The following is a 24546-nucleotide window of genomic DNA, read 5'->3' as shown; positions in this document are numbered from 1 at the left end:
GAGTATAGTTGGTTTACAATGTTGTGTCAGTTTCTGCTGTACAGCAAAGTGAATCAGCTATACATATACATATATCCCCTCTTTTTTGGATTTCCTTCTCATTTAGGTTACCACAGAGCACTGAGTAGAGTTCCCTGTGCTATACAGTATGTTCTCATTAGTTATCTATTTTATACATAGTATTAACAGTGTATATATGTCAATCCCAGTCTCCCAATTCATCTCACCCACCCCCACCCCCGGTATCAATACATTTGTTCTCTACATCTGTGTCTCTATTTCTGCTTTGTAAATAAGAACATCTATATACCATTTTTCTAGATTCCACACACATGCATTAATATATGATACTAGTTTTTCTCTTTCTGATTTACTTCACTCTGTATGATAATCTCTAGGTCCATCCATGTCTCTACAAATGACCCAATTTCATTCCCTTTCATGGCTGAGTAATATTCCATTGTATATATGTGCCACATCTTCTTTATCCATTCATCTGTTGATGGACATTTAGGTTGCTTCCATGTCCTGGCTATTGTAAATAGTGCTCCAGTGAACACTGTGGTACATGTGTCCTTTTGAATTATGGTTTTCTCTGGGTATATGCCCAGTAGTGGGACTGCTGGGTCATATGGTAGTTCTATTTTTAGTTTTTTAAGGAACCTCCATACTGTTCTCCATAGTGGCTGTATCAATTTATGTTCCCACCAACAGAGCAAGAGGGTTCCCTTTTCTCCACACCCTCTCCAGCATTTGTTGTTTGTAGATTTTTTTGATGATAGCCATTCTGACCGGTGTGAGGTGATACCTCATTGTAATTTTGATTTGCATTTCTCTAATAATTAGTGATGTTGAGCATCTTTTCATGTGCCTCTTGGCCATCTGTATGTCTTCTTTGCAGAAATGTTTATTTAGGTCTTCTGCCCATTTTTGGATTGTGTTTTTTTTTGATATTGAGCTGCATGAGCTGTTCATATATTTTGGAGATTAATATTTTGTCAGTTGCTTAATTTGTAAATATTTTCTCCCATTCTGAGGACTGTCTTTTCGTCTTGCTTATGGTTTCCTTTGATGTGCAAAAGCTTTTAAGTTTAATTAGGTCCCATTTGTTTATTTTTGCTTTTATTTTCATTACTCTAGGAGGGGGGTCAAAAAAGATAAAAATACAGAATGCTTCACGAATTTGCATGTCATCCTTGGGCAGGGGCAATACTAATCTCTGTATCGTTCCAATTTTAGCATATGTGCTGCTGAAGCAAGCACTCAGGGATTCTCTTTATCAAGTTGAGGTAATTCAACTCTATTCCTTAATTGCTAACAATTTTTATTATAAATGGATGCTGGATTTTTTCAAATGCTTACTCTGGGTTAATTGATATGATCATATCATTTTTCTTCTTTAGCTTGTTGATATGGTAGATTACATTGATTCATTTTAAAGTACTCAATCATCCTTGCATACCTGTATTAAATCCCCTTCGGTCATGGTACATAATTCCTTTTACACATTGTTGTACTTGATTTGCTAATATTTTGTTGAGTATTTCTGTGTCAAAGTTCACAAGAGATATTGGACTGGAATAGTCTTTCTTTCTTCCTCCCTCCTTCCCTCCCTCCCTCCCTTCCTTCCTTTCTTTTTGTGGTCTTTTACTACACTCATAAAATGAGTTGGGAAGTGTTCCTACCTCTTCTATTTTCTGAAAGAGATTATGTAAAATTGGTACTAATTCTTTTCTAAACATTTGGTAGACTTCTCCAGTGAAACTGTGTGGTCCTGAGGAGTTCTTGGGGGGAAACTTTTAAGTACTAACTCAGTTTCTTTAATCGTTACTCAAGCTGTCCATTTCATACTGGCTGAATTTAGGTGGTTTATAATTTTTGAAAAATTGATCTCTTTCTTATAAGTAGTTGACTATGTGAATATGAAATTGTTCACAGTGTATCCTTATTTATTTTTTAATGATTGTAGGATCTGTATTTATATCCCCTATTTCATTTCTAATGTTGGCAATTTTGTTATTGTCAGCCTTGCTAATCATTTATCAAGTTTATTAATTTTTTAGAATAACCAACTTTTTGCTTCATTGACTTTATATTTTTCCTGTTTTAAATTTTATGGATTTCTGCTTTTACCTTTATTATTTCTTTCTGTCTGCTTGCTATTGGTTTATTTTTCTTTCTTTTTTATACTTGAGGTAGGAACTTAGGTTATTAATTTGAGAACTTTCCTCAATTCTAGTATCATATTTAGTGGTATAAATATCCATCTCAGCACTGCTTTAGCTGCAGCTTACATATTTTGATATAGTGTTTTCATTTTCATTCAGTTCTATGTATTTTTTAATTTCCTTTAAGAGTTACTCTTTGACCTATGTTTAGAACTTTTTCTATGATCTTCCTGTAATTGATTTCTAGTTAGATTTTATTATAGTCAGAGAACACATTCAGCATGATTTCAATTTTTAAAACTTAAAGGGTTTTTTGTGACCCAAGGTATGGTATATTTTGCTGAATGATACATGAGTGCTTGAAAAAAATGTGTATTCTGCTATTATTGGATGTAGTGTTCTATATATGTCAATTAGATACTATTAGCCCATTGTGATGCTCAGATCTTCTATATTCTTGCTGATTTTCTGCAAAGTAGATCTATCTATTGTTGAGATGGGGCATTGGAGTCTCTAACTACAGTTGTCAATTTCTCTATTTCTCCTTCAACTCTGTTAGTTGGCTTGTTTGTTTTTGTTTGTTTGTTTTTTCCCCATGTACTTTAAGGCTCTATTGTTTGGTGTGTATATATTTAGGATCATTAAATTTTCTGGGTGGGTTGATGCTTTCATCATTATATAATATCTCTGTTTGTCTCTAGATATTTTCTTTGCTCTGAAGTCTACTTTTATCACATATTAATATAGTCTCTCCTGCTTTTTGAAAATTAATATTTGTATGGTGTACTTTTTTCTATCCTTTTACTTTTAACTTACCTAATCATTGACTTTGAAGTGAGTTCCTCATAAGCAGCATATAGTTGGACTGAGTTCTTTTATCCACTCTGTCAATCTTTATCTTTCAATAAAAGATTTAGATGATTTACATTTAAGATCATTATTGATATGTTAGCACCTCAGTCTATTATCATATTACTTGTTTTCTATTTCTTTTCTCTGGTTCTCATTCCCCTTATTGGAGGGGTCAGACTTCTCTGATGTTGCCAGCGATACTCCCATTCAATCAGGAAAAAAATCAACCTCCCTGGGCTTCCCCCTGTCATTAGGTTAGGAGTTAGGAAACACCTGGTCTGGGTGGCTTCTTCTCTTGGGAGGGAGGACCCTAGACACCCTGCTACTATGCTGTTCCTCTAGTCCTGGAGTCTCAAACCAGCTCACCTCTTTCTTACCACCTTTCAGAATTCTCATTTGGTTGTCTCTTGCTTCATTTCTAGAGTTCATAGTTGTGCTTTGGAGGAGGAGCAGGGAAAATGGGTCTACATCATCTTTGCTGGGCCAGAATCTCTGCTTACTATATTTTTCATTGTATATTTCCATTCAAGTCTCTTATGACCCTTAACCCTTTTTTTTTAAAATTATTTATTTATTTATTTATGGCTGCGTTGGGTCTTCATTTCTGCGCGAGGGCTTTCTCTAGTTGCGGCAAGCGGGGGCCACCCTTCATCGTGGCGCGTGGGCCTCTCACTATCGCGGCCTCTCTTGTTGCGGAGCACAGGCTCTAGACACGCAGGCTCAGTAGTTGTGGCTCACGGGCCTAGTTGCTCCGCGGCATGTGGGATCCTCCCAGACCAGGGCTCGAACCCATGTCCGCTGCATTGGCAGGCAGATTCTCAACCACTGCGCCACCAGGGAAGCCCCGACCCTTAACCCTTTTGACCTTATACTTATTTGTGTACATCCACAGATTCTAAGATTTGAAACTTCTTGAGAATTTCTCTTTGTATATCTTACAGTGCCTTGAACATAGTGGGTTCTCCCTATGGATGAATAAATGAATGAATGAATGCTTATGTATATTTTCTTTGGGGCTGTACAGTGGAGTAGACCTACATGTTAAGTGCCCACCCCTGTAAATGGACAAAGGAGTAACAGGGAGAATCTTACTCAATGTGATTTACTGAAACGTGCCTAAGAACATATGCTCACTTAGTCATCAGCTCCCTCAGGTCATCACACTCATTTTTCTGCTTCCAGCAGATCAGAAAACGTAATGCTGGGGCAGCCCTCCCCACCATCACTTCCTTTATTACTCCCCGCAAGCCTATACCCTAAACACACAAACACACACACATGCACACACACACACACCCCTCAAGCATCCAATTTTTCAGAGAAGGTAGGAAGTCAAAAGGGGGAACATGTCACATTTTCTTTCTAGAAATGAAACTACTACATCTCCAATAAAAGATGAGTATGAAACACCGATACCTGGTAACAAATGCCATAGAACAATGTTGCTGGGAAACCCCAAATTTTTAGAGCTCATAGAAACATCACTAAAGATTGCATGTAAGAGATAGAGGGCCCCAGGCAGGGAATGCAATGGAATGTAAGGCCAGGTCCCTGCTGAGGCTCAGAAGTAGGAGTGATGAAACAGCAAGCAGGAAGAGACCTTGGGCAATTGAGTTCTCCCACTGAGAAGGAAAGGATTAAAAATAAAGGCTTTAGGATGGAAAAAACTGGATGTCTGGCCTCCCATTTAACTACTGGAATCATGCATTGTTATCAATTGGTATGAGCTCTTGGTCTCTTAAGATCCCTAGGCACTCGTATCGCATGTTTGCTGCACATGTGTATCTCCATTTTGGTTTTTGTATTTTGACAAACAGAAGTTTAATTTTAATGGAGTCAAGTCCACAACTCTTTTCTTTTGTGATCTTTTCTTTTTCTCTTTAAGTTTATAAGGTTCTCTCTCACTGTAGTTGGGATAAATGCTCATTTCTCTTCTAGCTTTCTAATGATTGATTTTATACATTTATTGCCTTAATCCAGCTGGAATTAATTTTAGGGTATGGTGCGAGGGAGACTGTAATTCTTCCAACTTGAATGTATTCTTAATAAGAAAGAATAAGGCTTACTCTCTGGTCCAGTGAATGGACCCCTAGGCAGAAAACCAAGCTGAATCCAAGGCCTACTTCAAGTGTTACCTTCTCTCAAAGACCAAAGTCCTGCATTGCCTGTTAGCCAATTCCTGGAAATAGTTGCCTCATACATTTTATCTAATTTTATAGCTCTTCATGAAAGGAGGTCAAGACTGGCACCAGACACTTAATTGCAGCTAACAGCAGAAGTCCTTAATTCTCTACAGTCACTGCCTTTGAAAACTATAATGCTTTAATATCTTTCTTCACTACCATCTCCAACACCTGAACTTTACAAATGATCCTATTTCCCCAACTACCCACTGCTCTACAGTGCACATGAATGATGGATAATACTTATCAAGTGAATTACCCAGGCTTCCTTTTCTCACTCCTTTCCCCATGTTCTTGGATCTCTGACTGACATCTAATGTCTCTGCTCCAGGAATAGAGGAGGTCAGATGAGGAGAGAGGGGAAGCTCAAATTACTCCATAATTTTTCTTTTCAAAAGCTCTGAAGATCAATTGGGTAGGATGAATTTTACAATGATATTTGGAGGTTACATAAACATTTCAGTTGGTCTAACTCACCGGCTTCCAGCAGCACCACCACAGCTAGCCCTTTCCTGGAGGTAATTCCGTATTGGTTGTACCCTAAACAATCGGCCCTCTGTATCCACAGGTTCTGCATCTGAGGATTCAATCAACCATGGATCAAAAAAAAAAAAAAAAAAAAGAAATCCAGAAATTCCAAACAGCAAAAGTTGAATTTGCTGCACACCAGCAACTATTTACATAGCCTTTACACTATTTTACAATGAACTACATCTGTCTCTGTGATAGAAGCTGATCTCAGCTCATCAAAGAGCTTATCAAGACCAACAGCATTTAGTAATGACACTGGCTTCCAAATGCGTCTGGATTAGAATAAACTTTCTTTGTACCATTTTTAGCTTCTATACATTTGAATAAAGGTGAACCCAGAGCTAAATGAACTCTGAGAAAAAAATTTCAAAAAAGTTAAGATTAAGCAGTGTTTCTTTTTGGAAGTAGGGGAGGATAGTTGTTGAGGAATGTTCAAGGATTACTCTGCTGCTTTTCAACTTTTTATTATTGATTTTATCTTAAAAGCAAAACACAATACCTAGCTAAGGATTTAAATACAGATAAACAGGGCTTCCCTGGTGGCGCAGTGGTTGGGAGTCTGCCTGCCAGTGCAGGGGACACGGGTTCGAGCCCTGGTCTGGGAGGATCCCACATGCCGCAGAGCAGATGGGCCCGTGAGCCACAATTACTGAGCCTGCGCGTCTGGAGCCTGTGCTCCGCAACAAGAGAGGCCGCGATAGTGAGAGGCCCGCGCACCGCGATGAGGAGTGGCCCCCGCTTGCCACAACTGGAGGAAGCCCTCGCACAGAAACGAAGATCCAACACAGCCATAAATAAATAAAATAAATAAATAAATAAATAAAATAAAATAAAAAAAGCAATGTTTTAAAAAAAAAATACAGATAAACAATCTAAATAGGCTGCAGTTAAGTACATTATTCTTCAAAGATCACCTCAGAAAAGAGAAGGTAGCTCCCAACTTGTCACAAATTAAATATGTTTAAGAAAAGCAAGTGTGAATAGCAGCTAAGGATGGGGAGCAGGGAGAGGTAGATTAGAGGCATCAGAGACGCCCTTTCACTTTTGCTGAGATGTTTCCAAATGGTTTGTATATCTAGCTGACCAAAGTGGTACAATTTCTTTTCTTAAGTTTATCAATCACTCTGCACATTAATAAATTATAGCTTCACCTCAAGTTTAATTTTACAATGTGCATTTGACCACGTTCAAGATTGCTCAAGAAAACAGCAATCTTGAGAAATGGATGGAAGGATAGATGGATGAATGGATGGATGGATAAGACAACCACTAGGTTCATTCTTTCTACTTATTTGTTCGACATTTTTTTTTGGAGTGCTACCAGGCTAGGGTATGGAGGTGAACAAGTTAGAAACAGTTTCATTATGGAGCTTACAGTCTACCATAATAGACAGAATGGAGGACTCAAGATAGGCAAAAATGTCTAATGTGTCACCTAAAGAAGGTAACCAAAATGAGTTACCCAACAACTTAGCATGGCTGCTATCTGCAGTTATATACATGCCAGGCAAGATGAGAAAAGGCCTACAACCTCTCCTGGACATGCTTTGGAGACCAAATAAGTTTGGATCATAACCATCCCTATAAATTCCTACCTGTACCCTTCACACACAAGAAATTACCAGGAGGCATCACTATCACTATCACTATCACTATCACAGATCTCCCAACAAGAACCCATTAATACCACCCAAACAGATAAAACTGTCTTAGGCTTGTTTCTGCCTTTTTTGTTATTGTTGTTGTTTAGAGAAGACCTAAATCAGATGCAAATTCACCATATTTCCCTTCAAGGACACTCATCATAAAAGCTGCTAGTGTACCTTTTTTGGCATATAAAATCATATTTGCTAAATCATCTATCTCTTTTGCAACACAATTCTATTTTCATCTAGCAACTGCATGAAGCCAATCTATTGGGCAGAAAAGTAAAAGAAATGAAATATTTACTGTAGAATCACGAGGTGTATTATATATCATCATTCAATGAAATGCAAAATTAGCAAGTATTAGCCTTGCAACTTGATTGGCCATGTAACTGACAGATTTTCCTGTAAGGAGGTCTCCAAAGTACCATCCAATCTAGAGTTTAACAATTTCCAGGCCCTTATCCTGCCCTTCCTGCTGCAAGTTGCACACATGGAATCAGTTATCCACAAGAAAGCCCAGCATGGGGGTGGGGGGGGCGGGGGGGGTGTAAATAGATTATGGTCCTAATTTGCAAAAGATTTCCAGTTTTCAAGTGTCCCTGATTCTACCTAAAGAGTTGCTCCAGCCTGTGCATGACAGCTGTCCATAATGGAGATAGATAGCCCTTCTTTCTTTTTAAGTTCAAGATTTACCATTTGTTTTTGCTACTCTTCCCCAAACTCTTTTAGTCTCTGACATATTAGTGATACAATAAATAACTTATTGTTTTCCATCTTTAGGACTTTTGTACTTGTAGGTAATATGGAAACCTGTTTTTGGTCCTAAAAAAAATAATCATGTGAAAACTTTCGTCTGTAACATAAAAATACAGCAGTAATCTGTCAATGATGATAACGATGATAATTAGATACTGACTTGCGCTGGGAACTGTGTTAGGCTCTTTTCATTCACTATCTCATTAAAATCCTCACAATTCCTGTATGACTTAGATTACGCCCTGTAGCCCCTTTAAGCACTTTTCATACAGAATTCAACCCTCTATTTCAAGCATAGCCAGAAACTGGCAATATAGGAACAGACAAAGGGAAATGATTCTGTCCAGTTGGGAAAAAAAACCCCACAATCCTCATTAAAACTTAGGCATTTTAGAAAGAGGCCAAAAAAAGCTGTTCATTATGATTATGGAAACAAGATCTGCTCACTGCACTGATCTGAAAATTATAGCAAAGCATTTTTTTTAATTTATTTATTTTATTTTTGGCTGTGTTGGGCCTTCATTGCTTTGCGCAGGCTTTCTCTAGTTGCAGTGAGCAGGGGCTACTCTTCATTACGGTGCATGGGCGTCTCATTGCAGTGGCTTCTCTTGTAGAGGAGCACGGGCTCTAGGTGCGCAGGCTTCAGTAGTTGTGGCACGTGGGCTCTAGAGCACAGGCTCAGTAGTTGTGGCGCATGGGCTTAGTTGCTCCACAGCATGTGGGATCTTCCCGGACCAGGGCTCGAACCAGTGTCCCCTGCATTGGCAGGCGGATTCTTAACCACTGAGCCACCAGGAAAGCCCAACAGCAAAGCATTTTTTAAATGCTTTAAAATGTAAAACACAATGAAATGTGCATAATTGAACAATAAGCTATTATACTAGAATTTAAAATACTTAAAATTATATCCTCCATCACCTAACAATATAGTTGCTAAAAACACTTGCTTTGTAGGTAGAAACTTGTCTTACTTGCTTTGCTTCCTTCTCTGCAATTGTCTTTAATATTTTCTTAACTCTCTGCGAAATGTGAAAGACACTGTGGAAATGTTTTCAGTTCAAGCGCCCAGTGGCAGAGTGTGGCTCACACTGATGCTATGATGGCCTTTTAGCATTGGCAAGGTCTGAAATGTGTAGCCCTCATGTTGACACTCAGTGTGCTTTTCAAAGTATCTACCCCATGGTTCGCACATTCTACGGGAACATATCTGGAAAGTGTCTTAAGGATTTTCCTGTATATCATTTTCTCAAAATTTTTGTATTGAGTTTTGGTATCATAAATCTAAATAAATTTTTGCCAACTGAACAGTGGCAAGATCTGTATTTTAAATCCTAGTATAATAGCTTATTGTTCAATTATGTGTATTTCACTGTGTTTTACTAACATTTCAGGAAATTGGCTGGGGAGTTGGATTGACATATTAAACGTTACCATTTTTCTCATTTAAAATAATGGGAAGTTGTCTCCTAGAAAACATTGTTGGGTAAAACATCTGATCATCAGGTACAAATTACTCACATCAAACAAGGGATACCTATATTTTTCCTAGCATGTTCCCTATCTCTTGCTCTTTGCTCACTTCTTTCTTTCAATTTCTATTTTTACACATTTTCTCATTTAATTCTGGCAACATTACAAGGTAGCTAGTATGACCCTATTTTAGAGATGAGGGCACTGAGATTCAGGGAGGTCTGTCACTGGCTGTATTCCTTTCCTTCCTGTGGTTGCTGTAACAAATTACCACAAACTTAGTACTTTTAACAACAGAAATTTATACACTCACAATTCTGGAGGCCAGATGTCCAAAATCAAGGTGTTGGCAGAGCCCTGCTCCTTCCAGAGGCTCTAGCAGAGATTCCACTCCATGCCTCGTCCACCTTCTGGTGGTTGCTGGTATTTCTTGGCGTGGGGCCACCATATCACTCCAGTGCCTCCAAGGTCGCATCTCCTCCTCTTCTGTGTGTCTCAAAGCTCACTCTGCCCCTCTCTTATAAGGATACTTATGATAGCATTTAGGGCTCCCTGGAATAATCCAGAATGGTTTCCTCATCTCAAGAGCTTTAACTTAGTCACATCTGTAAAGAATCTTTTTCCAAATAAGGTCACATTCACATATTCCAGGAATTTGACATGGATACTTTTTTAGGGACCATTTTTCAGCCTGACACACTGGCTCAGTGTCACCCAGCATGACATGGTGTAGATGTTCAGATGTAGGACTTGCAGATTCCAGAATTCATGTTCTTTCTGCTCCATGTGTTGTCTTCCATGATATTGCAAGACCTGTCATCTCTGCCTCTCCCTATATCTCAGCCTCCCCCTCCATCTGCCTTACCTCAGAGCAAAGTCAATATTCTGCTCCCCCAGCTCCGGGGCCCTTTCCAAGGAGAATCTGAAAAGGCTGAGCTGCCCATTAACAAATTCTGTCATACACTCTTGGCTTCTTTCCCAATACTCAGTCAGCTTCCTGAGTCTAGTTCAAGGACCACACTGGATCACAAAAGCAACCTTGCTTTGAGGAAATAACTATTACCTCTTTCCCACTGATACTGATTTTTTAGTGTCCCCATAACATGACAGAAAAGAATGCTAAATATCATCCTCTTTCTTTTTTCTGAACTTGTTGTCTGCTGTTACTTAGGGAATGAAAATGGACAGAAAAAGGAAACCACGCTATGTCTCCTAAATTGTCCTAGAACACATGGTATGAAGGTTAGTCAAAGCCAAGTTGTTTTTTGTCAAGAGATTGCTTGATCTAGAATCCATGTAGGAACTGATGATGTTTCCACCTGCCTAACACGTGGGCCAGTAAGGATCTGCAAAGTGCTATTCTGTACAAATATTTCTCATTCATTCTAGGAACCAGCATTCACATTTACACAGACTACCTGGAATTCAATGTAACCTTTCTTTCCACAATCTACCTAAATATTATACTATATTTTATATAAAATATAGAAACTTACTCATTGTTTGGCCTATTTACAAAACACTCCCCATTCAAGTTGTCATTCGAATTACATCTACATGAATCATAAATCAGACAAGATGATTTCATCATTTTTACTTAGATAGACATATGTTGAAAAGAAATTAAGAGGGGAAAATGAGCTCATATTTACCTTACTATTTTAAGATTTCTAATGTTCTCTATTCTTACCTGAGGATCTGAGTTTTCATCTATTATTTCTTTTCAACCTAAAGAACTTCCTTTAACATTTCTTGTGATATAAGTTAGTCTACAGGCAATAAATTTTCTCAGTTTTTCTTTAACTGAAAGCAACTTTCTTTCCATTCTTTTTGTTTTTTCCCTTGAGTTACAATATTATACAATGAAATGTTTCAGGTGTACAACACAGTGATTCACAATTTTTAAGATTATACTCCATTTATAGTTATTATAAAATACAGGCTATATTCCCTGTGCTGTATCTTTGTAGCTTATTTATTTTTTAGAATTTTGAATTTAATTTAATTTATTTTTTTATACAGCAGGTTCTTATTAGTTATCCATTTTACACACATCAGTGTATACATATCAATCCCAATCTCCCAATTCATCACACCACCACCCCACCACCACCACCACTTTCCCCCCTTGGTGTCCATACGTTTGTTCTCTACATCTGTGTCTCAATTTCTGCCCAGCAAACTGGTTCATCTGTACCATTTTTCTACGTTCCACATACATGTGTTAATATACAATATTTGTTTTTCTCTTTCTGACTTACTTCACTCTGTATGACAGCCTCTAGATCCATATGTGTTTCAACAAATGACCCAATTTTGTTCCTTTTTATGTCTAAGTAATATTCCATTACATATATATGTACCAGATCTTCTTTATCCATTTGTCTGTCAGTGGGCATTTAGGTTGCTTCCATGAGCTGGCTATTGTAAATAGTGCTGTAATGAACATTGGGGTGCATGTGTCTTTTTGAATTATGGTTTTCTCTGGGTATATGCCCAGTAGTGGGATTGCTGGGTCATATGGTAATTCTATTTTTAGTTTTTTAAGGAACCTCCATACTGTTCTCCATAGTGCCTGTATCAATTTACATTCCCACCAACAGTGCAAGAGGGTGCCCTTTCCTCCACACCCTCCTCAGCATTTGTTGTTTGTAGATTTTCTTATGATGCCCATTCTAACTGGTGTGAGGTGATACCTCATTGCAGTTTTGATCTGCATTTCTCTAATAATTAGTGATTTTGAGCAGCTTTTCATGTGCTTCTTGGCCATCTGTATGTCTTCTTTGGAGAAATGTCTATTTAGGTCTTCTGCCCATTTTTGGATTGGGTTGTTTGTTTTCTCATATTGAGCTGCACGAGCTGTTTATATATTTTGGAGATTAATCCTTTGTCCGTTGATTCGTTTGCAAATATTTTCTTCCATTCTAAGGGTTGTCTTTTCATCTTGTTTGTAGTTTCCATTGCTTTGCAAAAGCTTTTGAATTTCATTAGGTCTCATTTGTTTATTTTTGTTTTATTTCCATTTCTCTAGGAGGTGGATCAAAAAAGATCTTGCTGTGATTTATGTCAAAGAGTGTTCTTCCTATGTCTTCCTCTAAGAGTTTTATAGTGTCCGGTCTTACATTTAGGTCTCTAATCCATTTTGAGTTTATTTTTGTGTATGGTGTTAGGGAGCGTTCTAATTTCATTCTTTAACATGTAGCTGTCCAGTTTTCCCAGCACGATTTATTGAAGAGGCTGTTTCTTCTCCACTGTATATTCTTGCCTCCTTTATCAAAGATAAGGTGACTATAGGTGCATGGGTTTATCTCTGGGCTTTCTATCCTGTTCCATTGATCTATATTTGTTTTTATGCCAGTACCATACTGTCTGGATTACTGTAGCTTTGTAGTATAGTCTGAAGTCAGGGAGCCTGATTCCTCCAACTCCGTTTTTCTTTCCCAAGACTGCTTTGGCTATTCGGGGTCTTTTGTGTCTCCATACAAATTTTAAGATTTTTTGTTCTAGTTCCGTAAAAAATGTCATTGGTAATTTCATAGGGATTGCATTGAATCTGTCGATTGCTTTGGGTAGTATAGTCATTTTCACAATATTAATTCTTCCAATCCAAGAACATGGTATATCTCTCCATCTGTTGGTATCACCTTTAATTTCTTTCATCAGTGTCTTATAGTTTTCTGCATACAGGTCTTTTGTCTCGCTAGGTAGGTTTATTCCTAGGTATTCTGTTCTTTTTATTGCAGTGGTAAATGGGAGTGTTTCCTTAATCTTTCTTTCAGATTTTTCATCATTAGTGTACAGGAATGCAACAGATTTCTGTGCATTAATTTTGTATCCTGCAACATTACCAAATTCATTGATTACCTCTAGTAGTTTTCTGGTGGCATCTTTAGGATTTTCTATGTATACTATCATGTCATCTGCAAAGAGTGACAGTTTTACTTTTTGTTTTCCAATTTTTATTCCTTTTATTTCTTTTTCTTCTCTGATTGCTGTGGCTAGCACTTCCAAAACTATGTTGAATAATAGCGGTGAGAGTGGACATCCTTGTCTTGTTCCTGATCTTAGAGGAAATGCTTTCAGTTTTTCACCATTGAGAATGATGTTTGCTGTGGGTTTGTCCTATATGGCCTTTATTATGTTGAGGTAGGTTCCCTCTATGCCCACTTTCTGGAGAGTTTTTATCATAAATGGGTGTTGAATTTTGTCAAAAGCTTTTTCTGCATCTATTGAGATGATCATATGGTTTTTATTCTTCAATTTGTTAATATGGTGAATCACATTGATTGATAAGCGTATATTGAAGAATCCTTGCATCCCTTGGATAAAACCCACTTCATCATGGTGTATGACCCTTTTAATGTGTTATTGGATTCTGTTTGCTAGTATTTGGTTGAGGATTTTTGCATCTATATTCGTCAGTGATATTGGTCTGTAATATTCTTTTTTTGTAGAATCTCTGTCTGGTTTTGGTATCAGGGTGACGGTGGCCTCATAGAATGAGTTTGGGAGTGTTCCTTCCTCTGCAATTTTTTGGAAGAGTTTGAGAAGGATGGGTGTTAGCCCTTCTATAAATGTTTGATAGAATTCATCTGTGAAGCCATCTGGTCCTGGACTTTTGTTTGTTGGAAGATTTTTAATCACAGTTTCAATTGCATTACTTGTGACTGGTCTGTTCATATTTTCTATTTCTTCCTGGTTCAGTCTTGGAAGGTTATACCTTTCTAAGAATTTGTCCATTTCTTCCAGGTTGTCCATTTTATTGGCATAGAGTTACTTGTAGTAGTCTCTTAGGATGCTTTGTATTTCTGCGGTGTCTGTTGTAACTTCTCCTTTTTCATTTCTAATTTTATTGATTTGAGTCCTCTCCCTCTTTTTCTTGATGAGTCTGGCTAATGGTTTAATCAGTTTTATCTTCTCAAAGAACCAACTTTTAGTTTTATTGATCTTTGCTACTGTTTTCTTTGTTTCTATTTCATTTATTTCTGCTCTGATCTTTATGATTTCTTTCCTTCTGCTAACTTTGGGTTTTGTTTGTTCTTCTTTCTCTAGTTCCTTTAGGTGTAAGGTTAGATTGTTTATTTGAGATTTTTCTTGTTTCTTGAGGTAGGCTTGTATTGCTATAATCTTCCCTCTTAGAACTGCTTTCACTGCATCCCAAAGGTTCCAAAAGATTGTCACGTTTTCATTGTCATTTGTCTCTAGGTATTTTTTGATTTCCTCTTTGATTTCTTCAGTGATCTCTTAGTTATTTAGTAATGTATTGTTTAGCCTCCATGTGTTTGTGTTTTTTACGTTTTATTCCCTGTAACTCATTTCTAATCTCAAGGCATTGTGGTTAGAAAAGATGCTTGATATGATTTCAATTTTCTTAAATTTACTGAGGCTTGATTTGTGACCCAAGATGTGATCTATCCTGGAGAATGTTCCGTGCGCCCTTGAGAAGAACGTGTAATCTGCTGTTTTTGGATGGAATGTCCTATATATATCAATTAAATCTATCTGGTCTATTGTGTCATTTAAAGCTTCTGTTTCCTTATTTATTTTCATTTTGGATGATCTGTCCATTGGTGTAAGTGAGGTGTTAAAGTCCCCCATTATTATTGTGTTACTGTTGATTTCCTATTTTATAGCTGTTAGCAGTTGCCTTATGTATTGAGGTGCTCCTATGTTGGGTGCATATATATTTATAATTGTTATACCTTCTTCTTGGATTGATCCCTTGATCATTATGTAGTGTCCTTCCTTGTCTCTTGTAACATTCTTTATTTTAAAGTCTATTTTATCTGATACGAGTATTGCTACTCCAGCTTCCTTTTGATTTCCATTTGCATGGAATATTTTTTTCAGTCTGTATGTGTCCCTAGGTCTGAAGTGGGTCTCTTGTAGACAGCATATATATGGGTCTTGTTTTTGTATCCATTCAGCGAGCCTGTGTCTTTTGCTTGGAGCATTTAATCCATTCATGTTTAAGGTAATTATCGATATGTATGTTCCTATGACCATTTTCTTAATTGTTTTGGGTTTGTTTTTGTAGGTCCTTTTCTTCTCTTGTGTTTCCCACTTAGAGAAGCTCCTTTAGCATTTGTTGTAGAGCTGGTTTGGTGGTGGTGAATTCTCTTAGCTTTTGCTTGTCTGTAAAGCTTTTGATTTCTCCATCGAATCTGAATGAGATCCTTGCCGGGTAGAGTAATCTTGGTTGTAGGTTCTTCCCTTTCATCACTTTAAGTATATCAAGCCACTCCCTTCTGGCTTGTAGAGTTTCTGCTGAGAAATCAGCTGTTAACCTTATGGGAGTTCCCTTGTATGTTATTTGTTGCTTTTCCCTTGCTGCTTTCAATAAGTTTTCTTTGTCTTTAATATTTGTCAGTTTGATTACTATGTGTCTTGGCGTGTTTCTCCTTTGGTTTATCCTGTATGGGACTCTCTGCGCTTCCGGGACTTGGGTGGCTATTTCCTTTCCCATGTTAGGGAAGTTTTTCAATATAATCTCTTCAAATATTTTCTCTGGTCCTTTCTCTCTCTCTTCTCCTTCTGGGACCCCTATAATGCGAATGTTGGTGCATTTAATGTTGTCCCAGAGGTCTCTTAGGCTGTCTTCATCTCTTTTCATTCTTTTTTCTTTATTCTGTTCCACAGCCGTGAATTCCACCATTCTGTCTTCATGTCACTTATCCATTCTTCTGCCTCAGTTATTCTGCTATTGATTCCTTCTAGTGTAGTTTTCATTTCAGTTATTGTATTGTTCATCTCTGTTTGTTTGTTCTTTCATTCTTCTAGGTCTTTGTTAAACATTTCTTGCATCTTCTTCATCTTTGCCTACATTCTTTTTCCGAGGTCGTGGATCATCTTCACTATCATTATTCTGAATTCTTTTTGTGGAAGGTTGCCTATCTCCACTTCGTTTAGTTGTTTTTCTGGGGTTTTATCTTGTTCCTTCATCTGGTACATAGCCCTCTGCCCTTTCATCTTGTCTATCTTTCTGTGAATGTGTTTTTTTTTTTCCCACAGGCTGCAGGATTGTAGTTCTTCTTGCTTCTCTGATGTTTGTTGAATGATTAAGTAAACCCTGAAACTTTTTTTTTTTAATTATTTATTTATTTATGGCTGTGTTGGGTCTTCGTTTCTGTGCGAGGGCTTTCTCCAGTTGCGGCAAGTGGGGGCCACTCTTCATCGCGGTGCGCGGGCCTCTCACTATCATGGCCTCTCTTGTTGCGGAGCACAGGCTCCAGACGCGCAGGCTCAGTAGTTGTGGCTCACGGGCTTAGTTGCTCCGCGGCATGTGGGATCCTCCCAGACCAGGGCTCAAACCCGTGTCCCCTGCATTGGCAGGCAGATTCTCAACCACTGCGCGCCACCAGGGAAGCCCAACCCTGCAACTTTTGAATGCTTGAAATTATCAAGTGTACCGCTAAGAAAAATGAGGATTTATCAGTTTTATTTCTGGACTCTGTAAATCTGATCTTGGATTTTACCATTACTTAGTATTAAATATTAAAATATTAAATACTTAATACTTATTAAGCATTGTTTTATATTACATGTGTTGTCTTTCAAAAGTATAGTTTTACATTTGTATTCAGTGTTATAATTAAAGTTACTATTGTTTAAATCTCACTTTTAATTGGTTTCAGTATTAATGGTCTATTTCTTAATATCATTTACTTCTGTTACTTAATTCTTAAGTTTGTTTTCTCTCACCTAGCCCAGTGCTTCCTAAATCTTAATGCATGTGAGAATCTTCTAGAAAAACTGTTAACACAGAAATAGCTGCATTCCATCCGCAGAAATTTAGCTTCAGGTGGTTTGGGGTGGACCTGAGAATCTGTATTAGTTTCCAGATATTGTTGATGTTACTGAACCCTGAACCACACTTTGAGTAGCACTGACCTGGCCTATATCCTTAAGCCATTTCCCTAGTAAAGAGGTTTTATGTTTTCTTTTTTCTTGTATATTTGAGAATTTCTTTCTGTTACTTTAACAAGTGAAAGACAACTTGACTATATTTACCTTTCTTGGGTACACCCTTGTAAACTGTTCCAAGCAAATTGTTATAGATTTTATAGCAAGAGCACCTATTATATAGTGTGAAATTTAAAAACAAACAAAAAAGGCAGTCTGATTGTTGCTCCTTTGCAAGGTAAATTGTTTTCTTTGCCTGCATATTTAAAGGATTTTTTTCTTTATTATTGTAATTTTTAAAAAAAATTGCCAAGTTGTAATGGTATGGAACCTTTTTGATTAACGTTGCCTGAAGTATGGAAAGTCCTTTCAATTTGCGTACTGAAGCTTTCTTGGTTTTGTTTTTATTTTACCCCAAAAGAACTTTTATTAATTTTTGATTATTACTTGTGTTCCAATTATTGCTGCCTCAAGAACATCTATAATTCTTAGATTTTGTCTAGTGTTTAAGTCTATGATCTCTGTCTTCTATATTTTTAATCTTCTCTATTTCATTAATTTTTATTGTTCTTTTCTTCTTCATTTTGATAGAACATAACAATTTTCCTTCAACAATGGTGATATACATATATTTTAAATGATAATTTTTTTTTCAGCTTCTAATGCATATTCTAACATGGCATTCTGGTTTCCTTACCATGTTTTCTTGACTAACCTGTCTCCTTTTCTAATCATCCTGCTTTCTTTTAGTCTAAACTTATTTTCTCGTTTATCTTTCTGTATCTTAAAGTTATTGAGGATGTTGAACTTCTAAAAATTCTTTCATATTCCTGTGGCAAATCATCCTGGGAGGTCAACTGTTACTCTTAGTCTCTCAGACACTGTTCTCTTTTTTGTGTCCATCATGATTTTTTAATTTTAAATTTATCGTGAAAGAGCCAGTGTTTGTCAAGAAAGAGATGACGATTGTCTTTACTTATGTGTCTTTACTTGAATCCCCTACTGGTGGATCATAAGTTGGTTTACAAAACTTATATCCCAATTCCCAGCCTCTAGCAAGTTTTCCATCTATTGGAGCTTTTTGGATTTATGTAGAATCTTCTAGCTCCACTGCCTAGATCTATGTCCAATCTGAATACAGAAAAACAAACAAACAAACAAAAACCCAAGAATCCACAAGGGCCCCTTCACTTTTAGCATAGCTATGGAACTTTACCTATGACAGATATTGACAAACGTACTTCCAAAAATATTATAGTCACATGTAGTAGGCAGAATAATGTCTACATCCTAATCTCTAGAATCTGTGAATGTTAGGTTTACATGACAAAGAAGAATTAAGTTGGCAGATGGAATTAAGGTTGCTAATCATCTGACCTTAAAATAGATATTCCACTATTACTCAGCTGGACTCAATATATCTCAAGGGTCCTTAAGTATGAAGAGAGAGAGATAGAAGAGTCAGAGTGATGCAACATGAAAAAGACAACTGGCCATTGCTGGCTTTGAACATGGAGGAGGGCCACGAGCCAAGGAATGTGGGCAATCTCTAGAAGCTGGAAAAGGGAAGGAAACAGATTCTCTCCAGAGACTACAGAAAGAAATGCAGCCCACCAACACCTTGATTTTATCCTGATGAAATCCAAATCCATTTCAGACTTCTGACCTCCAGGACTTTAAAATAATAAATCTGTGTTATTTTGAGCTGCTATGTTTGTGGTAATTTATTGCAGAAGCCATAAGAAACTAATACATGACCATCTCTTTGGTCAATCACTATTTGCATTCTCAACATGAATGTAGAAATCCAAGTCTGCATTAACAGTGGTGCTTCAAAAAAGTACTTACATTGTGTAGGAATTCTCATTTACTTTTGTAATTACTCTCTGTATATTTCTGAACCAGGGGAAAGACTGCAGCCAAAGGACAAAGGTCTTTCCTCCTTCTAGTCATAGCACAAGGGAAACATCAGGTGAAATATATATAAATATATATATATATTGCTATAGAGGAGTCTACTAACTAGAAGTTTGGTGAAACTAAAATGAACAATTTCACCTGATGTTTCCCTTGTGCTATGACTAGAAGGAGGAAAGAGTATTTTTATAGCAAATTGGGAAAAGTTATATTAGAGGCTACTATCAGGCATTAATTTAATTTCATGTATTCTTAAATCTCTTTTTGGGTAAGGTGCTGATCCTACTAACTCACTCCTTCATGCGTGAATACAAACTTGAGAAATTATAGTTTTATATAAAGGGAGCATGTTTTTCTAACTATAAGAATTCTTTTTCCTTTAAATTGGTAGAACCATGGCCTATCTATTTTAATTTTGTGCAGCACTACTTTTCCTTGGGGAAGAAGTAAAAGATTACATTTTCAAATGTTTCTCTCTCTCTAAATAGGAGGCTACTAAGACTGAGATTTCCATATATCTTGATCTGCCCAAGTAGGTATCTCTCTACTCACTGGTCTCTGGAAATCACCATATCTACCCAAGATTTAATTCAAGAGACTAAAGTCATGGGTAAATATTAAGAGGAAATTGACAAAGGCATATTAAGCTGTAAGGAATAAACTATACTGTCCTAAAAGAAACATATTATTACAGAGTTAACACAGCACCACTTTCTACCTTGCCAGTATTGAAGGCCACATGGCAGCCAGTACTCTTTACATGACCTTGCTTGCCCTGAACAATTTCTGCACAGCAGATGAAGGGCCAAAGCACAACACAGTTCAGTGAATAGCATAAACTCATTCATCCATATGTACTAGATCTTACACCATCAGGCTTCTCACTGCTCCTACTATATGAATCACCTTATCCTTGCATGCTGGACACAACTGTTCTGGATGCATAGTTCTTTAGCTGGACCAGCACTGAATCGAGAGAAAGGTCCTCTACTATTAGTCTGCAGTAGGGTCTAATATTTCTACCATTGCAATCATCAGACAAGACAAAGACTTTGTATCTCCAGGAGGATTAAGTCAAAGCATAGATAGATTGACCTAGGAGGAGAGCCACTAGTCTTTGTCAGGTAAGTATGATTACTTGATGGCATTCATTGCTTAGGCGAGTTGCAAAGAATACTGCGAAAATTAAGCAGGCTAATTTGGGAAGGACCAGAAGGCAAATTTGAGAAACATTAGGATACGGGTAAGGAACACTAAGACACTAAATTTTTTGTGAGTATGATCCTGCCCTGGTAGAGATAACTGGTGGGCTCCTCAAAATACAGATATTCTCTTGGTAGTGTTAGCCAATGTGAACCCAGCATGAAGGAAAATGAAAAGCATCACAACTCTTTAAAAACAAATATTTTCATTTTTATGGGAGACTATGAAACAAGTGGTTAAGAGCATGGGCTCTGAAGTCAAACTACAAAGGTTCAAATCCTGGCCTTGCCCCTCACAGGAATGCTATGTAACTTTCTTATGCCTCATTTCCTGCATACGTAAACTGGGGATAGTACTGTTACCTCTTTGGCTACTTTTGGAGCATCAGCTATGCTAAAATATGTAAAGCTCCTAGCACAGTGCCTAACACCTAATAATAGCTGCATATAACTGCGGCTGCTAAGGAGAAGCTGCAAAGCCTTCTGGGTAAGAATAGGGACTCTGGAAGAAGACTGTCCAGGCTCTGCCATTTAATAGCTGTGTGATCTCAGGCAACTTATTAACTCTTTTGCACTTCACTTTCCTCATCTGTAAAATGAGAGTAATAATAATAATCATACCAGGGTTATTTTGAGGATTGAGTTAATATTTGTAAAATGTTTAAAAGAGCATCTGGCATATAATGTGTTGATTAATAAATTATTCAGCTCTCTTCAGTTTTAAAACTGTGATCATGGGGCTTCCCTGGTGGCGCAGTGGTTGAGAATCTGCCTGCCAATGCAGGGGACACAGGTTCGAGCCCTGGTCTGGGAAGATCCCACATTGCCACGGAGCAACTGGGCCTGTGAGCCACAACTACTGAGCCTGCACGTCTGGAGCCTGTGCTCCACAACAAGAGAGGCCGCGACAGTGAGAGGCCCGCGCACCGCGATGAAGAGTGGCCCCCGCTTGCCACGGCTAGAGAAGGCCCTCGCACAGAAACGAAGACCCAACACAGCCAAAAAACAATATAAAAAATAAATAAATAAATATTTTTTAAAAAAAACAAACTGTGATCATGGAAAAACCAAGGTCTCTGTAGGGTACGCTGCGGGGGGTGGGGGGGGTCCATGTGGTAGAGTAAAGATAAGGAAGGTAGAGCCCAACCCCACTCTCTATTTAAGAGTAACTCTATTTTACATATTGAGCTCTTGGGCAAGATTTTCTTTGAGTAAAGGTTCCTACTGTTTTAAAAAAAAAAACAGGAAAAGGAAAAAAACAAATAAAAAGGAAGGGAAGTAGACAGAGAAGGAGGGAAGGAGGCAGGAGAAAAGGAAAGAAGGAAACAAACCGTGGTCCCATACCAATGAGCCCTCATAAAAATATCTATATCAGTCCAGTTTTTACAAAACATTCAATGTTTTTATATACATTATCTAGTGAATTTTACCAGATCATTTTAAGGTTCCTTCTAGGTAGAAAATTCTCTGAATTTCAGTAAATTCAAAGACATACATTCCCAAACTTCTTTAGGGTAAACAAAAATCTCAGTAATTCTAATTTAATATGCAAATCATGAATATTCACCACAGTCAAATGAAAAATAAATCACCTCTGAGTTCAAGTGCTTGCCATGCAAAATTGCCTATTTCCTAGAACATTCAGAAATCTGTTTTTAAATTGCTTTTTATTAATTTTGCTCTCATGATGGTTGCTCTTCAAAGCAACCTGGAAAATGTGCCATCTTCAGCATTAACGAGATTAAGGAGAAATGAGGAAAGCACAATATGATGCCATTTACAAAAGGAAAGAGAGTCCATGGATCAGAGGTCTGGGCACTGAAAGATGTCTTTTAAATGTCACTAGACAAAATTTATGATATAAAAGGGAATGTTCCTTCATCATTCTGAGTATTGTTATCTACATGAATAATAAATCAAAAGGCTCTTTATCCATTTATGGCTGAACATTATGACCTTAGATAGATTGGTGATGTGATTTACTCCACTGATATCAATGAAACTGAAACCCAGTGAAAATACCACTGGATTGGCCCAACATTCTGGAAAATCAATGAGGCTTGGGAGAACAGTTTGAGGGGAGAGTATTTTAAAAATGCAAATATTTTGGCATCGTTAAATCAGTAAACTCATTAAGATTTCTTTTAAGTAACTACCCTTCAGTCTTTGCTAAATAGCAAACCCAAGTACATTCAAGTTTAACAGGGTTGTCTACTTCATAATTTTATGGAGAGATATCACTAGTATTTATCCCCAAATTGGTTTGAATTATTAATATTTTACTTTTAAAAGATGAATGCAATGTGATTCCATTTATATGAAATTTAGAATACGCAAAACTTATAGTGATTAGAAATATACCCATTGGTGATAAAACTATGAAGAAATGAAAGGAGATGATTATTGCAAAGAACTGGATAGTGACTACCTCTAATGTGGTCAGAGAGAGGACTGAGATTGGGAGGGTTTTCCTGGGACTCAGAACACCGAAAATATTCTATGTCTTGACCTGAGTAAACCTTGACATGAGTGTTCATTTATAATTATTCATTGAACTGGACATACATGTCTTATGTACTTATATCAATTATATGTCACAATTTTATTTAAATAGGATATTCTATTCTGAGGTGACTCTCTAGTCTATTACATAGGTCACACTTAATATTTAAAAAGTATTCACTGTTTATTTGAAATTCAAATTTAACTGGGGGTCCTTAATTTTATCTGGCAAACTTACCCCACTCAGAATAGCAGTTAGACTACAAAAACTTTTTTTAAAAAAAAAAGGGCAAAATAAACCACAGATATAATGTGTTCTTAGAAGTCTTGGTCATTCCTGTTTTATATTCTATTAATATGATAAATCTGTGTCTCATGGCTTGTGACCACCCCCCAGGGTTCTTGGGTCCAGGGACTATAAACAAAAGTAGGCTACATAGATGCAAGTTATAGTTTGCTTATAGGTAGGCAAAGAAGCTGACCTTTATAACTACAGCCATGCCTTTAAGAAAGGAGAACTTCAAGTCAGAAACAAATCTGAAAAAAATTTAAGCTGTTCTTTTTTTTTAAGCAATGATTTGCCTTTTATTACATGCATTTGTTTGCACAGGAAAGGAAAAGACAATCAAATAGGTAAAATGGATGCCGTATCGTTCCCTCATACATGAAGAATTACACATCTGTCTAACAATACTAACCACTCTGAAAGATAATTATGGATCATTGCTTTAAAAAATATCCTGAATTGCCTGCAGAAATGGCAAGGAGAATTCAATTAAATTATTTGTAAAAGCCAGAGTCTTTTTTTCCTATCCATCTGCTACTTGAAATGGGATGACCTTTCAAATAGTGCTTGCCAGTTCTCAAAGCAAACTCTAAATAAAGAAGTGGAATGTGCCTTTTTTTCCCCTCTCTACCAGGTTCAGCACAGAAAGAGCATTTGTACTGACATTCTACACCACTCAAAAGAATGCAGATTTGGCTTCTAGAACATAAAAGAGGCATTTAAGGAATATCAATCAGGCTCTGTCCCGATGCCTTCAGTCATGACATCTGCCTTCTAGCAGAAAGGTGTGCCGCTTCCCAGAGAAGTGTTTGAGAACTAGCTACGTGAACTCATTTACTCCCTGGAGAAAAACTGGAAACCCCACCCCCAAACAAATGGTATAAAGCAAACATGTAGTGAAGAATCCCTTATTAAGCTGCCTATGGCAGGAGAGCTAATTCAGAAAGGTCAAGTATTTAAGTAACAATAGACTCAAAACAGACCTTCCAAAGGCCTCTCCTTAGGCCTTATATTATCAACTAACAGCTTGTACTCTGAGACTATTAACAGCAGTGTTTTCTTCACTGAGTCTATATATATTTTTTACCTTGTTTTAGTGGTCCCCCTGCCCCTCTTAATTTTTTAAAC

The 24546-nt window shown here is 37.2% G+C and overlaps 1 protein-coding gene and 1 non-coding gene across 12 annotated transcripts in view; both read right to left on the bottom strand.

Moving 5' to 3' along the window:
* Window positions 1-24546, bottom strand: part of FHIT (fragile histidine triad diadenosine triphosphatase) — a 1501152-nt gene that overhangs the window by 954235 nt on the left and 522371 nt on the right. Inside the window, exon 1 of one of the 11 annotated variants that reach the window (XM_068557817.1) lies at window positions 9923-10118. The exons of the other annotated variants lie outside the window; for them this stretch is intronic. Within the exon in view, the coding sequence (XP_068413918.1) occupies window positions 9923-10084 (162 nt within the window). The 5' untranslated portion in view covers window positions 10085-10118. Of the gene's footprint in view, window positions 1-9922; window positions 10119-24546 lie in introns of those variants that run through there. 11 annotated transcript variants of the gene reach the window in all.
* Window positions 1160-1263, bottom strand: LOC137774372 (U6 spliceosomal RNA). Its single transcript, XR_011075893.1, has one exon. It is a non-coding gene; the product is annotated as a U6 spliceosomal RNA (small nuclear RNA).

The sequence above is a fragment of the Eschrichtius robustus genome, chromosome 12 (assembly GCF_028021215.1).
Source record: "Eschrichtius robustus isolate mEscRob2 chromosome 12, mEscRob2.pri, whole genome shotgun sequence".
NCBI lineage: Eukaryota > Metazoa > Chordata > Mammalia > Artiodactyla > Eschrichtiidae > Eschrichtius > Eschrichtius robustus.
The sequence above is the reverse complement of the archived record's forward strand: the minus strand, read 5'-3'. Positions and strand labels throughout refer to the sequence as shown.